Source organism: Hypanus sabinus, chromosome 6 (assembly GCF_030144855.1).
Source record: "Hypanus sabinus isolate sHypSab1 chromosome 6, sHypSab1.hap1, whole genome shotgun sequence".
Lineage (NCBI taxonomy): Eukaryota > Metazoa > Chordata > Chondrichthyes > Myliobatiformes > Dasyatidae > Hypanus > Hypanus sabinus.
In genome coordinates this window covers 12,759,429-12,773,712 of record NC_082711.1, presented here as the reverse complement: position 1 = coordinate 12,773,712, position 14,284 = coordinate 12,759,429, and the positions used below count along the sequence as shown (strand labels likewise).

At 45.5% G+C, this 14,284-nt stretch overlaps 1 protein-coding gene across 1 annotated transcript in view; it reads right to left on the bottom strand.

The window, feature by feature from the left end:
* The window catches only part of ghrhrl (growth hormone releasing hormone receptor, like), a 46,814-nt gene extending 35,654 nt beyond the window's left edge, over positions 1–11,160 (bottom strand). Inside the window, exons 1-3 of the mRNA XM_059971316.1 lie at positions 11,058–11,160; positions 7,488–7,595; positions 4,595–4,692 (exon numbers count right to left, since the gene is read on the bottom strand). Of these exons, the coding sequence (XP_059827299.1) occupies positions 4,595–4,692; positions 7,488–7,595; positions 11,058–11,160 (309 nt within the window). The remainder of the gene's footprint in view (positions 1–4,594; positions 4,693–7,487; positions 7,596–11,057) is intronic.
* Positions 11,161–14,284: the final 3,124 nt, after the last annotated feature.

The following is a 14,284-nucleotide window of genomic DNA, read 5'->3' as shown; positions in this document are numbered from 1 at the left end:
GAGAGTGCCTAATCGTCATTTAACATTAAAAGTGCAAACAATGTAGATAAGATCGTTCAGACAGAAATGCGTATTGATAAAGCTTTGATGTCAGGTCTTGTTATTCTAGCGGCCAGATTAATGGAGCGTTTTCCTCATGGACAGGTGCCCAGCTGAAAGCGATCAATACTAACACTTTTCAGAGTTTGTGCGCACATTGGAACCCAGGAATTGCCAAACAAGGAGAGGCCAAGGTTCGTTGTATTTGATTTGTGTGTTCTGATAATGACATGGTAAAAGCTAATGATCTTATTGCGGTACAGAAGAGAAGCCGGCACAGAGCAAAAGACAAGGTTGCGATGCGTTAGATTTAGCACAGGGATCTGTAAGGCAACACACACAAAGTGCTGGAGGAACTCAGCGGGTCAGGCAGCATCTACAGAGGGAAATAAACAGTTGACGTTTCAGGCTGGAAAGGAAGGGGGTAGAAGCCAGAATAAAAAGGTGATTAGGCCACTCGGCCCATTGAGTCTGCTCTGCCATTCCATCATGGCTGATCTATTCTCACTGGAGGGAGGGGAAGGAGTACAAGCTGGCAGGCAATAGGTGCTAAGCATGAGAAAATCTACAGAAGCTGGAAATCTGAGCAACACGTGCAAAATGCTGGAGGAACTCAGCAGGCCAGGCAGCGTCCATGGATCTCGGCCTGAAATGCTGGCTGTACTTTTTACCACAGATGCCGCCTGGCCTGCTCCAGCATTCCGCGTGTGTCGCGAAGGTGATAGGTGAGACGAGGTGAGGGGGAAGGCGGTTGGGTGGATGAAAGGAGAACAAGATGAGAAGCTGGGAGGTGATTGGTGGAAGAGGCCAAGTGCTGAAGGAGAAGGAAGCTGATTGGAGAGGAGAGTGGGGCACCAGAGAGAGGCGATGGACAGCTGAGGGGAAGAGAAGAGGTGAAATATGTAAAGCAATTCCTGTCATAGAACAGAACAGTACAGGAACAGGCCTTTTGACCCACAATGCCAATGCCAAATTAAACTAATACCCTGCACCTGATCCTCCATTCCATGTATGTTCATGTCTAAATGTCACCGTCATACATAGATATCAAGATAGACTTTATCTGTAATAAAAAGAATTTACAAGAATAAATGATGCAATGCCTTTTCCATTTTTACGTTCATTACAAATTGTTCTATTACATTTCTGGAAGTAATAAGACTGTTGCCACTCATGTGGGTCCCTGGGGTACTATGCTACTACAATAATTTGAGGAGCTTCCTCACCCAACCCAGCCCCTCCCTGTCTAGTAGCAGGTGAACCCTACACCTCAGTTCTCTCACACCGAGTTCTTGTAGCGACTGCACCGAGATTCAGCATGGACTCAGCACTTAGTGTGTGTTGTTCAATGGGGATAACTGCAGGACTCGTCTCTTGCAAAGGAGTGGGCCGGAGAAATCACTATTCACCCTGCACGATCCAAACAGCCTTTTCCAAAATCTCCCTTCTGGAAAGCGCAGGGCGGGCTATTAAAACAAAAACTTCACACCATCTTAAAAGTTTCTTCCCCCTGACAGTTAATCTGATCAACCGTTCAAAGTAAATTTATTATCAAAGTACGTATACATCACTGTATACTACCCTGCAGTTTATTTCCTTGTGGATACAAAGAAACTCTATAGAATCGATGAAAAACTGCAGCCAAAGTCTAATCAGCCCCCAATTCTCCTGGTATTTATGCCTTTATACCAATTTCAAATTCCACTTAAAGTGCTAACTTTACTTTTTATATAACGTAAAGTCCAAAGTAAATTTATTAGGAAAGCACGTATATATCACCATATATTACCCAGAGATTCATTTTCTTATGGACATCTATAGGAATACAATAAAATCAATGAAAAATACACACAAACAAAAAATCTAGTCAGCCCCTCCCACATCCTCCTCTATTACCCCTGCCTCTGCAGTAAACTCAAGAACATTTTCAACCATTTTAATAACTGTTTACATTGTAAATGCATGCTGGTATTTATGTCTTTATGCATTTTTAAAATTCCATATCTGTACTTTAACCTCTAACTTTGCTTTCTATAAAATTCAAAGTTCAAAGTAAATTTATTAGGGAAGTTGGTACATGCCTCAGTACACTACTCTGAGATTCATTTGCTTGAGGGCATTCACTGTAGAATGAAGAAATGCAAACAAAACTCCACACAAAATCTGACAAATAACCAATGTGCAAAAGAAGACAAACTGCGCAAACTCAAAAAAAATCACAAATACACAGTAAACAAACTAATAATACTGATAGCATTGTAATCGTAATTGTTGAACATTGTTTTTTGTTGTAAGCTGCGGCAACACTTCACAGCAAATTCCTAATAAATGTAAAAAATTTATGGGGAACAAAGCTGATCTCTAATCCTTGACAGAGCTGATGACAGACCAGGTTTGAAAGCAGGATGTTACTAAAACCAGCAACACTTAAACGAGAAACAACGGTACCATGAACACAAGAGATTCTACAGTTGCTGGAAATCCAGAGCAACACACACAAAATTCTGGAGGAACTCAGCAGGCCAGGCAGCATCTATGGAGGGGAATAAACAGTCAACATTTTGGATTGAGAACTTTCATCAGGACTGGAAAGGAAGGGGGACGACACCAGAATAAAAAAGAGGGGTGGGGTGGGGAAGGAGGACAGCTGGAAAGCGATACATGAAACCAGATGGGTGGGAAAGGTAAAGAGCTAAAGAAGGGTCTTGCTGAGAGGTCTCAGCCATCCTCCAGTATTTTGTGTGTGTTGCTTGGATTTTCAGCACCTAGAGATTTTCTCTTGTTTGTGACTGAAGAAGGAATCTGATAGGAGAAGAGAGTCAACCATGGGGGTAAGGAAACATCAGGGGTAGGTGATAGGCAATGAGGAGAAGAGGTAGGAGTTCAGAGTGAGAAATAGACGAAGAGAGAGAGGGGAGGGGAAAATTGGAAAGAGTAATCGATGTTCATGTCGTGAGGTTGGACACTACCTGGACAGAGTATGAGGTGTTGCTCCTCCACTCTGAGAGAGGACTCTGGCAGAAAGGGAGGCTATGGCCCAACATGTCAGAACAGGAATGGGGATAGGAATGAAAACAGCTGGTCATCAGGAAATGGCGGAAGAGGAACCAGGACATGATAAAAAAAAGTCAAAGTCAACATGGTTTCCTTAAGGGGAAATCTTGCCTGACAAATCTGTTGGAATTCTTTGAGGAAATAACAGGCAGAGTAGACAAAGGAGAGTTAATGGATATTGTTTACTTGGATTTTCAGAAGGCCTTTGACAAGTTGCCATACAATACACTGCTTAACAAGTTAAGAACCCAAGGTATTACAGGAAAGATACTAGCATGATAGAAGATTGGCTGTCTGGCAGGAGACAAAGAGTGAGAATAAAGGGGGCCTTTTCTGGTTGGCTGCCGGTGACTAGTGGTGTTCCACAGGGGTCGATATTGGGACGGCTCCTTTTCACACTGTTTGTCAATCATTTGGAATTGATGGCTTTATGGTCTAGTTTATAAATGATACGAAGGGACAGATAGTGTTGAGGAAGCAGGGAGTCTGCAGAAAGACTTGGACAGATTGGGAGAATGAGCAATGAAGGGGAAGGTGGAATATAGTGACAGGAAGTTTACGGTCCTGCTCTTTGGTAGAATGAATAAAGGCATAAAATATTTTGTAAATGGGGAGAGAATTATAAAATCTGAGGTGCAAAGGGACTTAAGAGCCTTCATGCAAAATTCCCTAAAGGTTAACTTGCAGGTTGAGTCTGTGGTGAGAAGGCAAACGGAATGTTAACGTTCATTTTGAGAGGGGTAGAATACAAGAGCAACAATGTCATGCTGAGGCGTTGCAAGGCAGTAGTCAGGCCACACTGGAGTACTGTGGGCAGTTTGGGGCCGCTTATCTAAGTAAAGACGTGCTAGCAGAGGAAGTTCATGGCAATGATTCAGGGAATGAAAGGGTTAACATGTGAGGGGCATTTGATTTCTCTGGGCCTGTACTCACTTCAGTTTAGAAGAGTGGGGGGGGGGGGGCGGGAATCTCTCTGAAACCTATTGAATATTGAAAGGCCTAGATAACGTGGATGTGGAGAGGGTGTTTCCTGTCATGGGTGAGACTAAGGCCAGAGGACACAGCCTCAGGATAGAGGGACGTCCATTTTGAACAGAGATGAGAATGAATTTCTTTTGCCAGGGTTTGGTAAAGCTGTTGAATTTTTTGCCACAGGTGGACATGGAGGCAAAGTCTTTGAGTTCATTTTTAAGGAGGAGGTTGACAGGCTCTTGGTTAGTCAGGGCATCAAAGGTTACAGAGAGAAGGCAGGAGAGGGATGGTGGAATGCCAGCACAGACAATGAACCCAGTGGCCTGATCCTGCTCATTTGTCTTACGGACACAGACCCTTGGATATGAAGGGGGGAGTCTGCTGGCATATCCGGGCAGGGTATGAATGGAGCAACGAGTGAACAGAACGGGATATCCTTACAGACGCTCTACCACCTCACAAAGTGTCTTTCACTCACAGCCTCCTCCGAACGATCCCAGAGTGGAAGGCAAAGCTCCCCATCACTCACCTCTTCATTATGTGTTGTCTCAGTCGTCATACAAAACATTATGTCCGGTGGCAGTGCATCTGACCATCCTTCACTGGTACAATTTCTGTTGAGCACCCCTGCCAAACAGACCAAGCAAGCAGTCATTCAGAGGGCCCAACCATCACTTTGAAAACCTCCAGAATCCTTTCTTCACCTTGGCATTCCTACATGCAATCATTCAGGAATAACTTTCTTATTTTCCTATTTTTGCGCTAATTCCAACTTTCCACCATGTTATGTATTTTTATAACTCTCAGTAATCTTTCATCCTCAAGAGGCAATGCCTCAGGAGGACATCGTCTATCGCTAAGGACACTCACAATCCAGGACATGCCCTCGTTTCGTTACAATCATTACAGAGGAGGTACACTCAATGATTCAGAAACAGCTTCTTTCCCACCATCATCAAAGTTCAAAGTTTAAATTAAACTTATTATCAAAGTAAAGTATGTACAGAGTGACCACTTTATTAGTTACCCCCTGTACTTAATCATGGTACTGCGTGTATGTTTGTGGTCTTCTGCTGCTGTAGCCCATCCACCTCTAGGTTCGAGATGTTGTGTTCAGTGATGCTCTTCCTCACACCACCGTTGTAACGTGTGGTTCTTTGAGTTACTGTCACCTTCCTGTCAGCTTGAACCAGTCTGGCCGTTCTCCTCTGACCTCTCTCATTAACGAGGCGTTTTTGCCCACAGAACTGATACTCACTGGATGCTTTTTTTTGCTTTTCGCACCATTCTCTGCAAACTCTAGAGATAGTTGTGTGTGAAAATCCCAGGAGATCAGCAGTTTCTGAGATACTCAAACCACCCCATCTGGCACCAACAATCATTCCATTGTCAAAGACTCCTAGGCCACATTTCTTCCCCATTCAGATGTTTGGTTTGAACAACAACTGAACCTCTTGACCACGTCTGCATGTTTTTATGCATTGAGCTGCGGCCACATGATTGGCTGATTAGATATTTGCATTAATGAGCAGCTGAACATGTGCACCTTATAATATGGCCACTGACTGGATGTATCTCCATATCACCACTTAAATAATTTATCTGCAGGTATTCACAGCAGTACAAAGGCATAGAATGGAATCAGTGAAAAACTACACACAAAAACTGACAATCAATAAGCAAAAGAAGACAAACTGTGCAAATACAAAATAATCATATTAATAATAGCTTAAAAACAACTTACTTAATAAATATCACCATTCCAAACACGCATAACTTACAGAAATCGATAAGTGAGGAACACCAGAAATTTGCTGAATTAAGAGCGGAAATTGAAAGACTATGGAACATGAACAGGTTCATGTACATTGTCCCAATAGTAATATCGGGACAATGTTACCACCAGAACAGCCTGAAGTGTGTCTGGCTATACGCACGTCTCGGGTTTTACCAGCTGGAGCTGGAGCTGAGAAAAATAACAATATGGCAATAATAGTAAGTAAATAGTCAGATTATAGGAAGAGATACAGAAGAAGGAATTTGATAGGTGCCGCCCAGGGTGGTTTGTGTATCTCAGAAACTGCTGGCCTCCTGGGATTTTTATGCACACCAGACTCTGGAGTTTACGAAGAATGGCACCAAAAACAAAATACCATCCAGCGAGTGGCTGTTCCGTGAGCAAAAACATCTTGTTAAATCCACTCGCTGGACGTTGCTTTGTTTTTAGCACCGTTCTTTGTAAACTCCCGAGTAAATAAAGAACACTGAACATGAGTCATAGAGACCTTGAAAGTGAGTCCATAGGTTGTGGAATCAGTTTAGAGTCAAGGTGAGTGAAGTTATCTACACCGGTTCCGGAGCCTGATGTTTGCAGAGTAATAACTGCTCCTGAACCTGGTGGTGTGGGACCTGAGGCTCCTGAACCTGGTGGTATGGGGCCTGAGGCTCCTGAACCCAGTGGTGTGGGACCTGAGGCTCCTGAACCTGGTGGTGTGGGACCTGAGGCTCCTGAACCTGGTGGTGTGGGACCTGAGGCTCCTGAACCTGGTGGTGTGGGACCTGAGGCTCCTGAACCTGGTGGTGTGGGACCTGAGGCTCCTGAACCCGGTGGTATGGGACCTGAGGCTCCTGAACCTGGTGGTGTGGGGCCTGAGGCTCCTGAACCTGGTGGTGTGGGGCCTGAGGCTCCTGAACCCGGTGGTGTGGGACCTGAGGCTCCTGAACCTGGTGGTGTGGGACCTGAGGCTCCTGAACCTGGTGGCGTGGGACCTGAGGCTCCTGAACCTGGTGGTATGGGACCTGAGGCTCCTGAACCTGGTGGCGTGGGACCTGAGGCTCCTGAACCTGGTGGTGTGGGACCTAAGGCTCCTGAACCTGGTGGTGTGGGACCTGAGGCTCCTGAACCTGGTGGTGTGGGACCTGAGGCTCCTGAACCTGGTGGCGTGGGACCTGAGGCTCCTGAACCTGGTGGTATGGGACCTAAGGCTCCTGAACCTGGTGGTGTGGGACCTGAGGCTCCTGAACCTGGTGGTGTGGGACCTGAGGCTCCTGAACTTGGTGGTGTGGGACCTGAGGCTCCTGAACCTGGTGGTGTGGGACCTGAGGCTCTTGAACCTGGTGGTATGGGACCTGAGGCTCCTGAACCTGGTGGTGTGGGACCTGAGGCTCCTGAACCTGGTGGTGTGGGACCTGAGGCTCCTGAACCTCCTTCCTGTTGGCAGCAGCAAGAGAGAGATTTCTGAACAGTCTATGGACCCATGACTACTATCACTTTAGCACTATTTATTTATTTTTACAACATGGCATTTTTATGTCTCATGGCATGCTAGTGATAATAAGCCTGATTCTGAACACCAGACAGTTTTTTCTGATTAATCCAAAGCTTCTGACAAGTAAGTGCTTTGCAGATGTACAGTTCTTACCCAAAACAGGACTGAAATTCAGGAAGACTTTTGGGCAGGACACGTTGACGGTTTCTCCATCCTCAGCATTGGGCCAGCACAGCCCGTACTCCCAGACCATCCTGCACCCTGTAAACAATGACAGAGAGAGGGCTGAGGGAGTGAACCAACTTCAAAGTTCAAAGTAAATTAATTATCAAAGTACATTCTGTATATGTCACAATATACAACCCTGAGATTCAATTTTTATGGGCATACTTACTATATCTACGGAATAATAACCATAACAGAATCGATGAAAGACAAAAAACACAATCTGCAGTGTTTATCCTGTACATCTGTACTCAACACAAAGACTACCTCAACAACATTACCTCAGATTATATTGCTGGCTTTCTCCCTCAACTTGTACTAGTGTCATTATGTTATACAGACATCACAGCGTAGAAACAGGCCCTTTGGCCCATCTAGCCCATGCCAACCAGATGGTGATTGATCTATACTTATTGGTGGCTTTTTTTCATCACCGCTTCGGTTCCGGAGTAACAATCATCGGATGGTCCCAAGACCGGCGGTGAAAGGAGGAGGTTAGACACGGGGCAGCCATAAAAAGCCAGAGCTACTGAAACACCACCGCTCAGGGAGAGGGAGGATGGGTTCCACGGGAAAGACTGGCCCAGGTCAGAGGGTTCTGGGGAGCTGCTGTCACCAGTTGGGCTGATGGGTTGAGTACTGTTTATTATTTATTTAAGCAGGTACAGCGCAGAATAGGCTGCACAAGACCAAGCCTCATCTAACCCAAGCCTTATCACGGGACAATTTACGACGGCTGATTAACCTGCTAACTGGTATGTCTGTGGACTGTGGGAGGTCACGGGGAGAATGTATAAACTCCTCGCGAGCAGTGGCAGGAATTGAACTGGGTCGCTGGTTCTGTAAAGCGATGTGCTGTCCACTACGGCACTGTGCCGCTGGTCCTATCACCCGATCTACATGTGATAAATAAACCTAATCTTTAAAATTTTTTGTTTCTATTTTCCGTTCTTTGACCTGCACTGAAAGGACAGGTTTGTTGGAGCTGTTGGGGTGCGTTTGCATGAGGATGGGAACCAGAGTGAAGGGATTCATGATTGGACGGATGGTGAGAAAGCAAAGATGCGGTGCAGTCAGACTGTCAGGAAGGACAGGCAGGTGGCAGGACAGAATTGCAGCCGGCAGTGAGTATCAGTGTAGAATCGAAAAGGGTGGCAAGTACAGCCCTCAAAGTGTGGTATCTCAGTGCGCGGAGTGCAAGGAATGAGGTGATGATCTTGTTGCTCCATTACAGATTGTCAGGTATGATGTTGTGGCCATCATGGAATCGTGGCTGAAGGGTGGTTGTAGTTGGGAGCTGAATGTCCAAGGTTACAGATTGTACCGGAGGGATAGGAAGGCAGGCAGAGGGGGTGGGCTGGCTCTGCTGCTAAAGAATGGCATCAAATCAGTAGATAGATGTGACATAAGATTGGAACATGTTGTATCTTTGTGGGTTGAAGCCACAGGAGCAGGTGGTGGGTGGTCGTATGAGCAGCCGGTGCAGATCACAAGTCCTGGTTACGCGACCACTGACACCAGGCAGACAATCTCTGATGAGAACTGATAATGGCTGGGGTCACCCGTCTTGTAAAGACACTGCCCAGAAGAAGGCAACAGCACATCGCTTCTGTGGGAAGATGGTGATGGAAAGAACATAATCACCCATGTCATCCATAACGAACAAAACCTACGCATCGGATTCAGAGTAACAAACATTTCATTCTCCTTTACATTTGTGTACCGACAATAAGCGATTTTAGATCATCTGTCTAGTCTCGTCTACCTGAACGCAGACCAAATGTGTGCATGGCTCTGCCTTCCAGGTACCTATTCAATCTCCTCTAATGTTTATTTTGACATATCAGTTATACGTAATTTATACAAAGGTGTGTTTGCAATGTCAAAGTCAAAGTCAAGTTTATTGTCATCTGCACAGTTCCCTGTGTACACAGGAGCAATGAAAAACCTGCAGCGGTATCACAGACACAGAGCATCAGATAAACAGCAATTACAAGGAAAACACAAATCAAATTTAAATTAAAAACATTTTATACTCGTAATGAGCTGCTGTTGCAAAAAGCTGCTTTGAGGGGACGGCCCGGGCCCTTTTCCCAGGGTGGCGTAATCTTAAAGTGATTGAAGAAAAGTTTGCGGTGGCGTAGCAGTGTCACGGCTAGTGTAGCGCTATTACAGCATCAGCAACCCAGGTGCAATTGCCGGCGATGTCTGTACGGAGTTTGTGCGTACTCCCCGTGACGTTATGCCCGGTGCTGCACGGTCCTCCCGTGCGGGTTAGTAGGTTGCTTGTTACGCTACTGGCATTTCGGGGCAGTGTTGAAGGTCCTCCATCTCTGTCTGTATACAAGGATTCTTCACCACTGTTTTGTTTTACCAGTCAGGGCCTTTGACGTTTTCGGCATGGGTGACCCTACCAGGAGCCAAAGCAAAAGGCCCTGACTTCAGCCAACGTAGCTCTCCGGGTCAATGAGGCACACAAGCCTCCAGACCCTACAAAAAGGTTGTGGTCCTCTTGGAGGAGGTTAATGGGTGTAATCAGACTCGTTGGGCCGGAAGGGCCGGTTACTGTGCTGTATCTCTGGAAAGAGCAGAGAGCCCAGTATTCAGGGGCCATCTACCCTCAGTCAGATCCATCGCACAGACCGCATATTTGGCACATGGGCCTCCCAAAACAGGCACTGAGCTGTATCAAAGGAGCAGATGACCAGGGTAGGCAGTCGGCTTATTACTGTCACGTACCAGGGCACAGGGAGATAAAAAAAAACAGCTGTTTGCCTTTCATCCAGGCAGATTATTCCATACATGTGCTGACGTTGGAGAGGGTAGGGAGGAGGTTCACGAGAGTGATTCTGGGACGGAAAGGATTATCATATAAGCAGCGACTGAAAGCCTTAGGCCAGTACTTGCTGGAATTTATAAGAATGAAGGGGGATTTCATTGAAACCTATCAAATGTTGAAATACCTAAATAGATTAGATGTGGAGGGGCTGTTTTCTTTGGTGGGGGAATCTAGGACCAGAGGGCACAGCCTCAAAACAGAGGGACGACTATTTAGAACAGAAATGAAGAAGAAATTCTTTAATCAAAGGGTGGTGATTCTGTGGAATTCATTAACACCAATAGCTGTGGAGGCCAAATCATTGGTTGTACTTAAAGCAGAAGTTGATAGATTCTGAATTATTCTGAAAGGTTACGGGGAGAAGGTTGGAGATGGGTTGAGAGAGATAATAAATCAGCCATGATGGAATGGTGCACAGACTCGATGGGCCGAGTGGCCCAATTCTACTCCTATGTCTTACGGTCTTATGTTCATAGGAACATCGAGGTAATACAAACAAAATAAATTGCAGAATATAGTATAAGTACGAGAGATTCTGCAGATGCTGGAAACCCAGAGCGACACACACAAAATGCGGGAGGAACTCAGCAAGTCAGGCAATTAATAAACAGTCGACATTCCAGGCCGAGACCCTCCAGCAGGATTCAGGAGCTGCCTACCTGAGACTGAGGTGTTTCTAATCTCTCTGATCCTCCGTATGCATTCGTCCTTCTCCCGTTTTATCTCTAGCACCAGATCACACTCCGGGTGCAGCTTCGCCATTACCTAAACAAGGTGAAGCGGTTACATTCTGGAGATTCAAGGCAGTTTCTTCAGTACAGCAGAACAGCAGAGCTAAGTGATTGTTACTCCGGATCCAATGCAGCATAAAAACACACAATAAGCATAAACACAAAAAATATGAATATAAAAGCAAGTCTATAAAACACCATGTAACTGTTTCAGTGTGGCCGTAAATACATAAGGTTAGCTTCTATACATAGACTGACTGTAAGTAACCATATATCCATTACAGCACGGAAACAGGCTATCTCGGCCCTTCCAGTCCATGCCCAAAGCTTACTCTCACCTAGTCCCACTGGCCCACACTCAGCCCATAACCCTCCATTCCTTTCCTCTCCATATACCTATCCAATTTTACTTTAAATGACAATACCAAACCTGCCTCTACCACTTCTACTGGAAGCTCGTTCCACATAGCTACCACTCTCTGAGTAAAGAAATTCACCCTCACGTTACCCCTAAACTTTTGCCCCCTAACTCTCAAATCATGTCCTCTAGTTTGAATCTCCCCTACTCTCAATGGAAAAAGCCTATCCACATCAATTCGATCTATCCCCCTCATAATTTTAAATACCTTTATCAAGTCCCCCTCAACCTTCTACGCTCCGAAGAATAAAGACCTAACTTTTTCAATCTTTCCCTGTAACTTAGGTGCTGCATCACTGCCTGGTTCGGAAATTGCACCATCTCGGATCGCAAGACCCTGCAGCGGATAGTGAGGTCAGCTGAGAAGATCATTGGGGTCTCTCTTCCCACCATCACGGACATTTACTCTACACACTGCATCCGCAAAGGAAACAGCGTTATGCAGGACCTCACGCACCCCTCATACAAACTCTTCTCCCTCCTGCTGTCTGGGAAAAGGCTCCGAAGCATTCGGGCTCTCACGACCAGACTATGTAACAGTTTCTTCCCCCAAGCCATCAGACTCCGATTCAGTTTATTGTCATTTAGAAACCACAAATACAATGCAGTTAAAAAATGAGACAACGTTCTCTGGAATGACATCACGAAAAAGCACAAAACAGACCACACAAGAAAAACCACATAACGTTTGGTAATCCCCAGTCCAGAGTCCGGAGAGGCTGCTGCGTGTCGATATCGCACTACTGTCTTAGCACGTTCCTCAGAAAGGAACTACAAACCCAACAGACAAACCTAAAGCTACAAGACCCACACAAAACCACATAGTTACATATAGTTATAGTTAACATATAGTTTCAACAGTGCAGACAATACCATAATTGATGAAAGACTAACTGACAAAGACCACAGAATTATAACACATAGTTTCAACAGTGGAAAGCAATACCGTAATCTGATAAAGAGCAGTCCATGGCACGGTTTAAAAGAAAGTCTCAGACTCCTCAATACCTGAAGTCTAGACTGACACCTTGCCCTACTGTCCTGTTTATTATTTATTGTAATGCCGGCACTGTTTTTGTGCACTTTATGCAGTCTTGTGTAGGTCTGTAGTCTAGTGTAGCTTTCTCCATGTTGTTTTTATTATGTAGTTCAGTCTAGTTTTTTGTACTGTGTCATGTAAAACGTTGTCTCATTTTTACTATGCGCTGTACCAGCAGTTATGGTCGAAATGACAATAGAAGTTGGCTTGACTTGACTTGAAACCCAGGTAACATTCTAGTAAATCTTCTATTTTGTTGTTATCTTTCCTATAATTCTGTGACCAGAACTGTACGCAATACGAAGTGACATACGTCATTCCGTTACAAGAACATGAAGTGACACTAGGCACAGGAACATCTGAATGTAAGGTGACTGGCAGGAAATGGCGAAGTGACTAAGGGACTCTTGATAAGAAGATGTCTCCCAGCAGCTGGTCACAGGAAAACCCAGCAGCACAGTGGCAGGTCAGTGTGGAGTGTAAGCAACAAGAGGCAGCACTTGGGGGGGAGGGAGGATCTTGAACAGCGCACAGGAAATGCTGAACGAACTCAGCAGGTTGGAAATGAATGGCCACTCAGCGTTTTGGGCTGAGACCCTTCATCTGGACCGGAAAGGAAGGGGACAGAAGCCAAAATAAAAAGATGGGGGTTGTTGTATAAGCGGGCAGGTGATAGGTGAGACCAGGTGAAGGAGGAGGTGGGTGGGAGATGATTATAGGAAGAGGTAAAGAAGAAGGAATTTGATAGGAGCAGGGGTGCAGTGCTAGCCAGAGCGCACCCAGCGCATCTTTAAGAAAAAAGCCGAACTAAACAAGCTAATTAATTCGGTGCCGCCCAGGGTGGTTTGAGTATTTCAGAAACTGCTGATCTCCTGGGATTTTTATGTACAACAGACTCTGGAGTTTACAAAGAATGATGCCAAAAACAAAAAAAAATCCAGCAAGTGGATTTAACAAGATGTTTTCGCTCACAGAACAGCCTCTCGCTGGGAAGTCGATAGGTGAAAGAGACAGAAGGCCATGGAAGAAAGAAAAGGGAGGAGGAGCTCCAGAGGGAGATGATGGATGGACAAGAAGTTAACATGGAAGACAAGGGGATGGGAAATGGACAAGGAGTTGGGGGGGGGGGGGGGAATTACCAGAACTTTGAGAAATCAATGTTCATGACGTCAGGTTGGAGGGTAAAATGTTGTTCCTCCAACCTAAGTGTGACCTCACCACGACAGTGGAGGACGCCGTGGTTCGACATATCAGAATGGGAATGGGAAGTGGAATTAAAATGGGTGGCCACTGGGAGATTCCGTTTGTTCTGGCAGATGGAGCGTAGATGCTCGTTGAAGCAGTCTCCCAATCTGCATTGGGTCTCACTATTGTACATCCCCAGATAGAATGTATTTCAGAATCTCAGGACATCCCCAGATAGACATCTCTTTGCATAGCACCCTCTGGAATCTCAGGAACTCCTCAGGTAGACCTTTCAGAATCTGAGGATATCTCATTGCATTTTGTACCCCTTCCAAAGCAGAGTCACGTTTTAGCAGAGGAATGGCAACCAGACTGTGCATAGAATGATCCCGAAAGAAGCAATGCCTTCATGGCCAGATCGTTGATGCTATCAGCCTCCAGACTGTCGTGGAGTCAGGCCCGTCTGCTCACCTCTAGACAAATCCCATCTACCAGCAATTAATCTGTAGACTG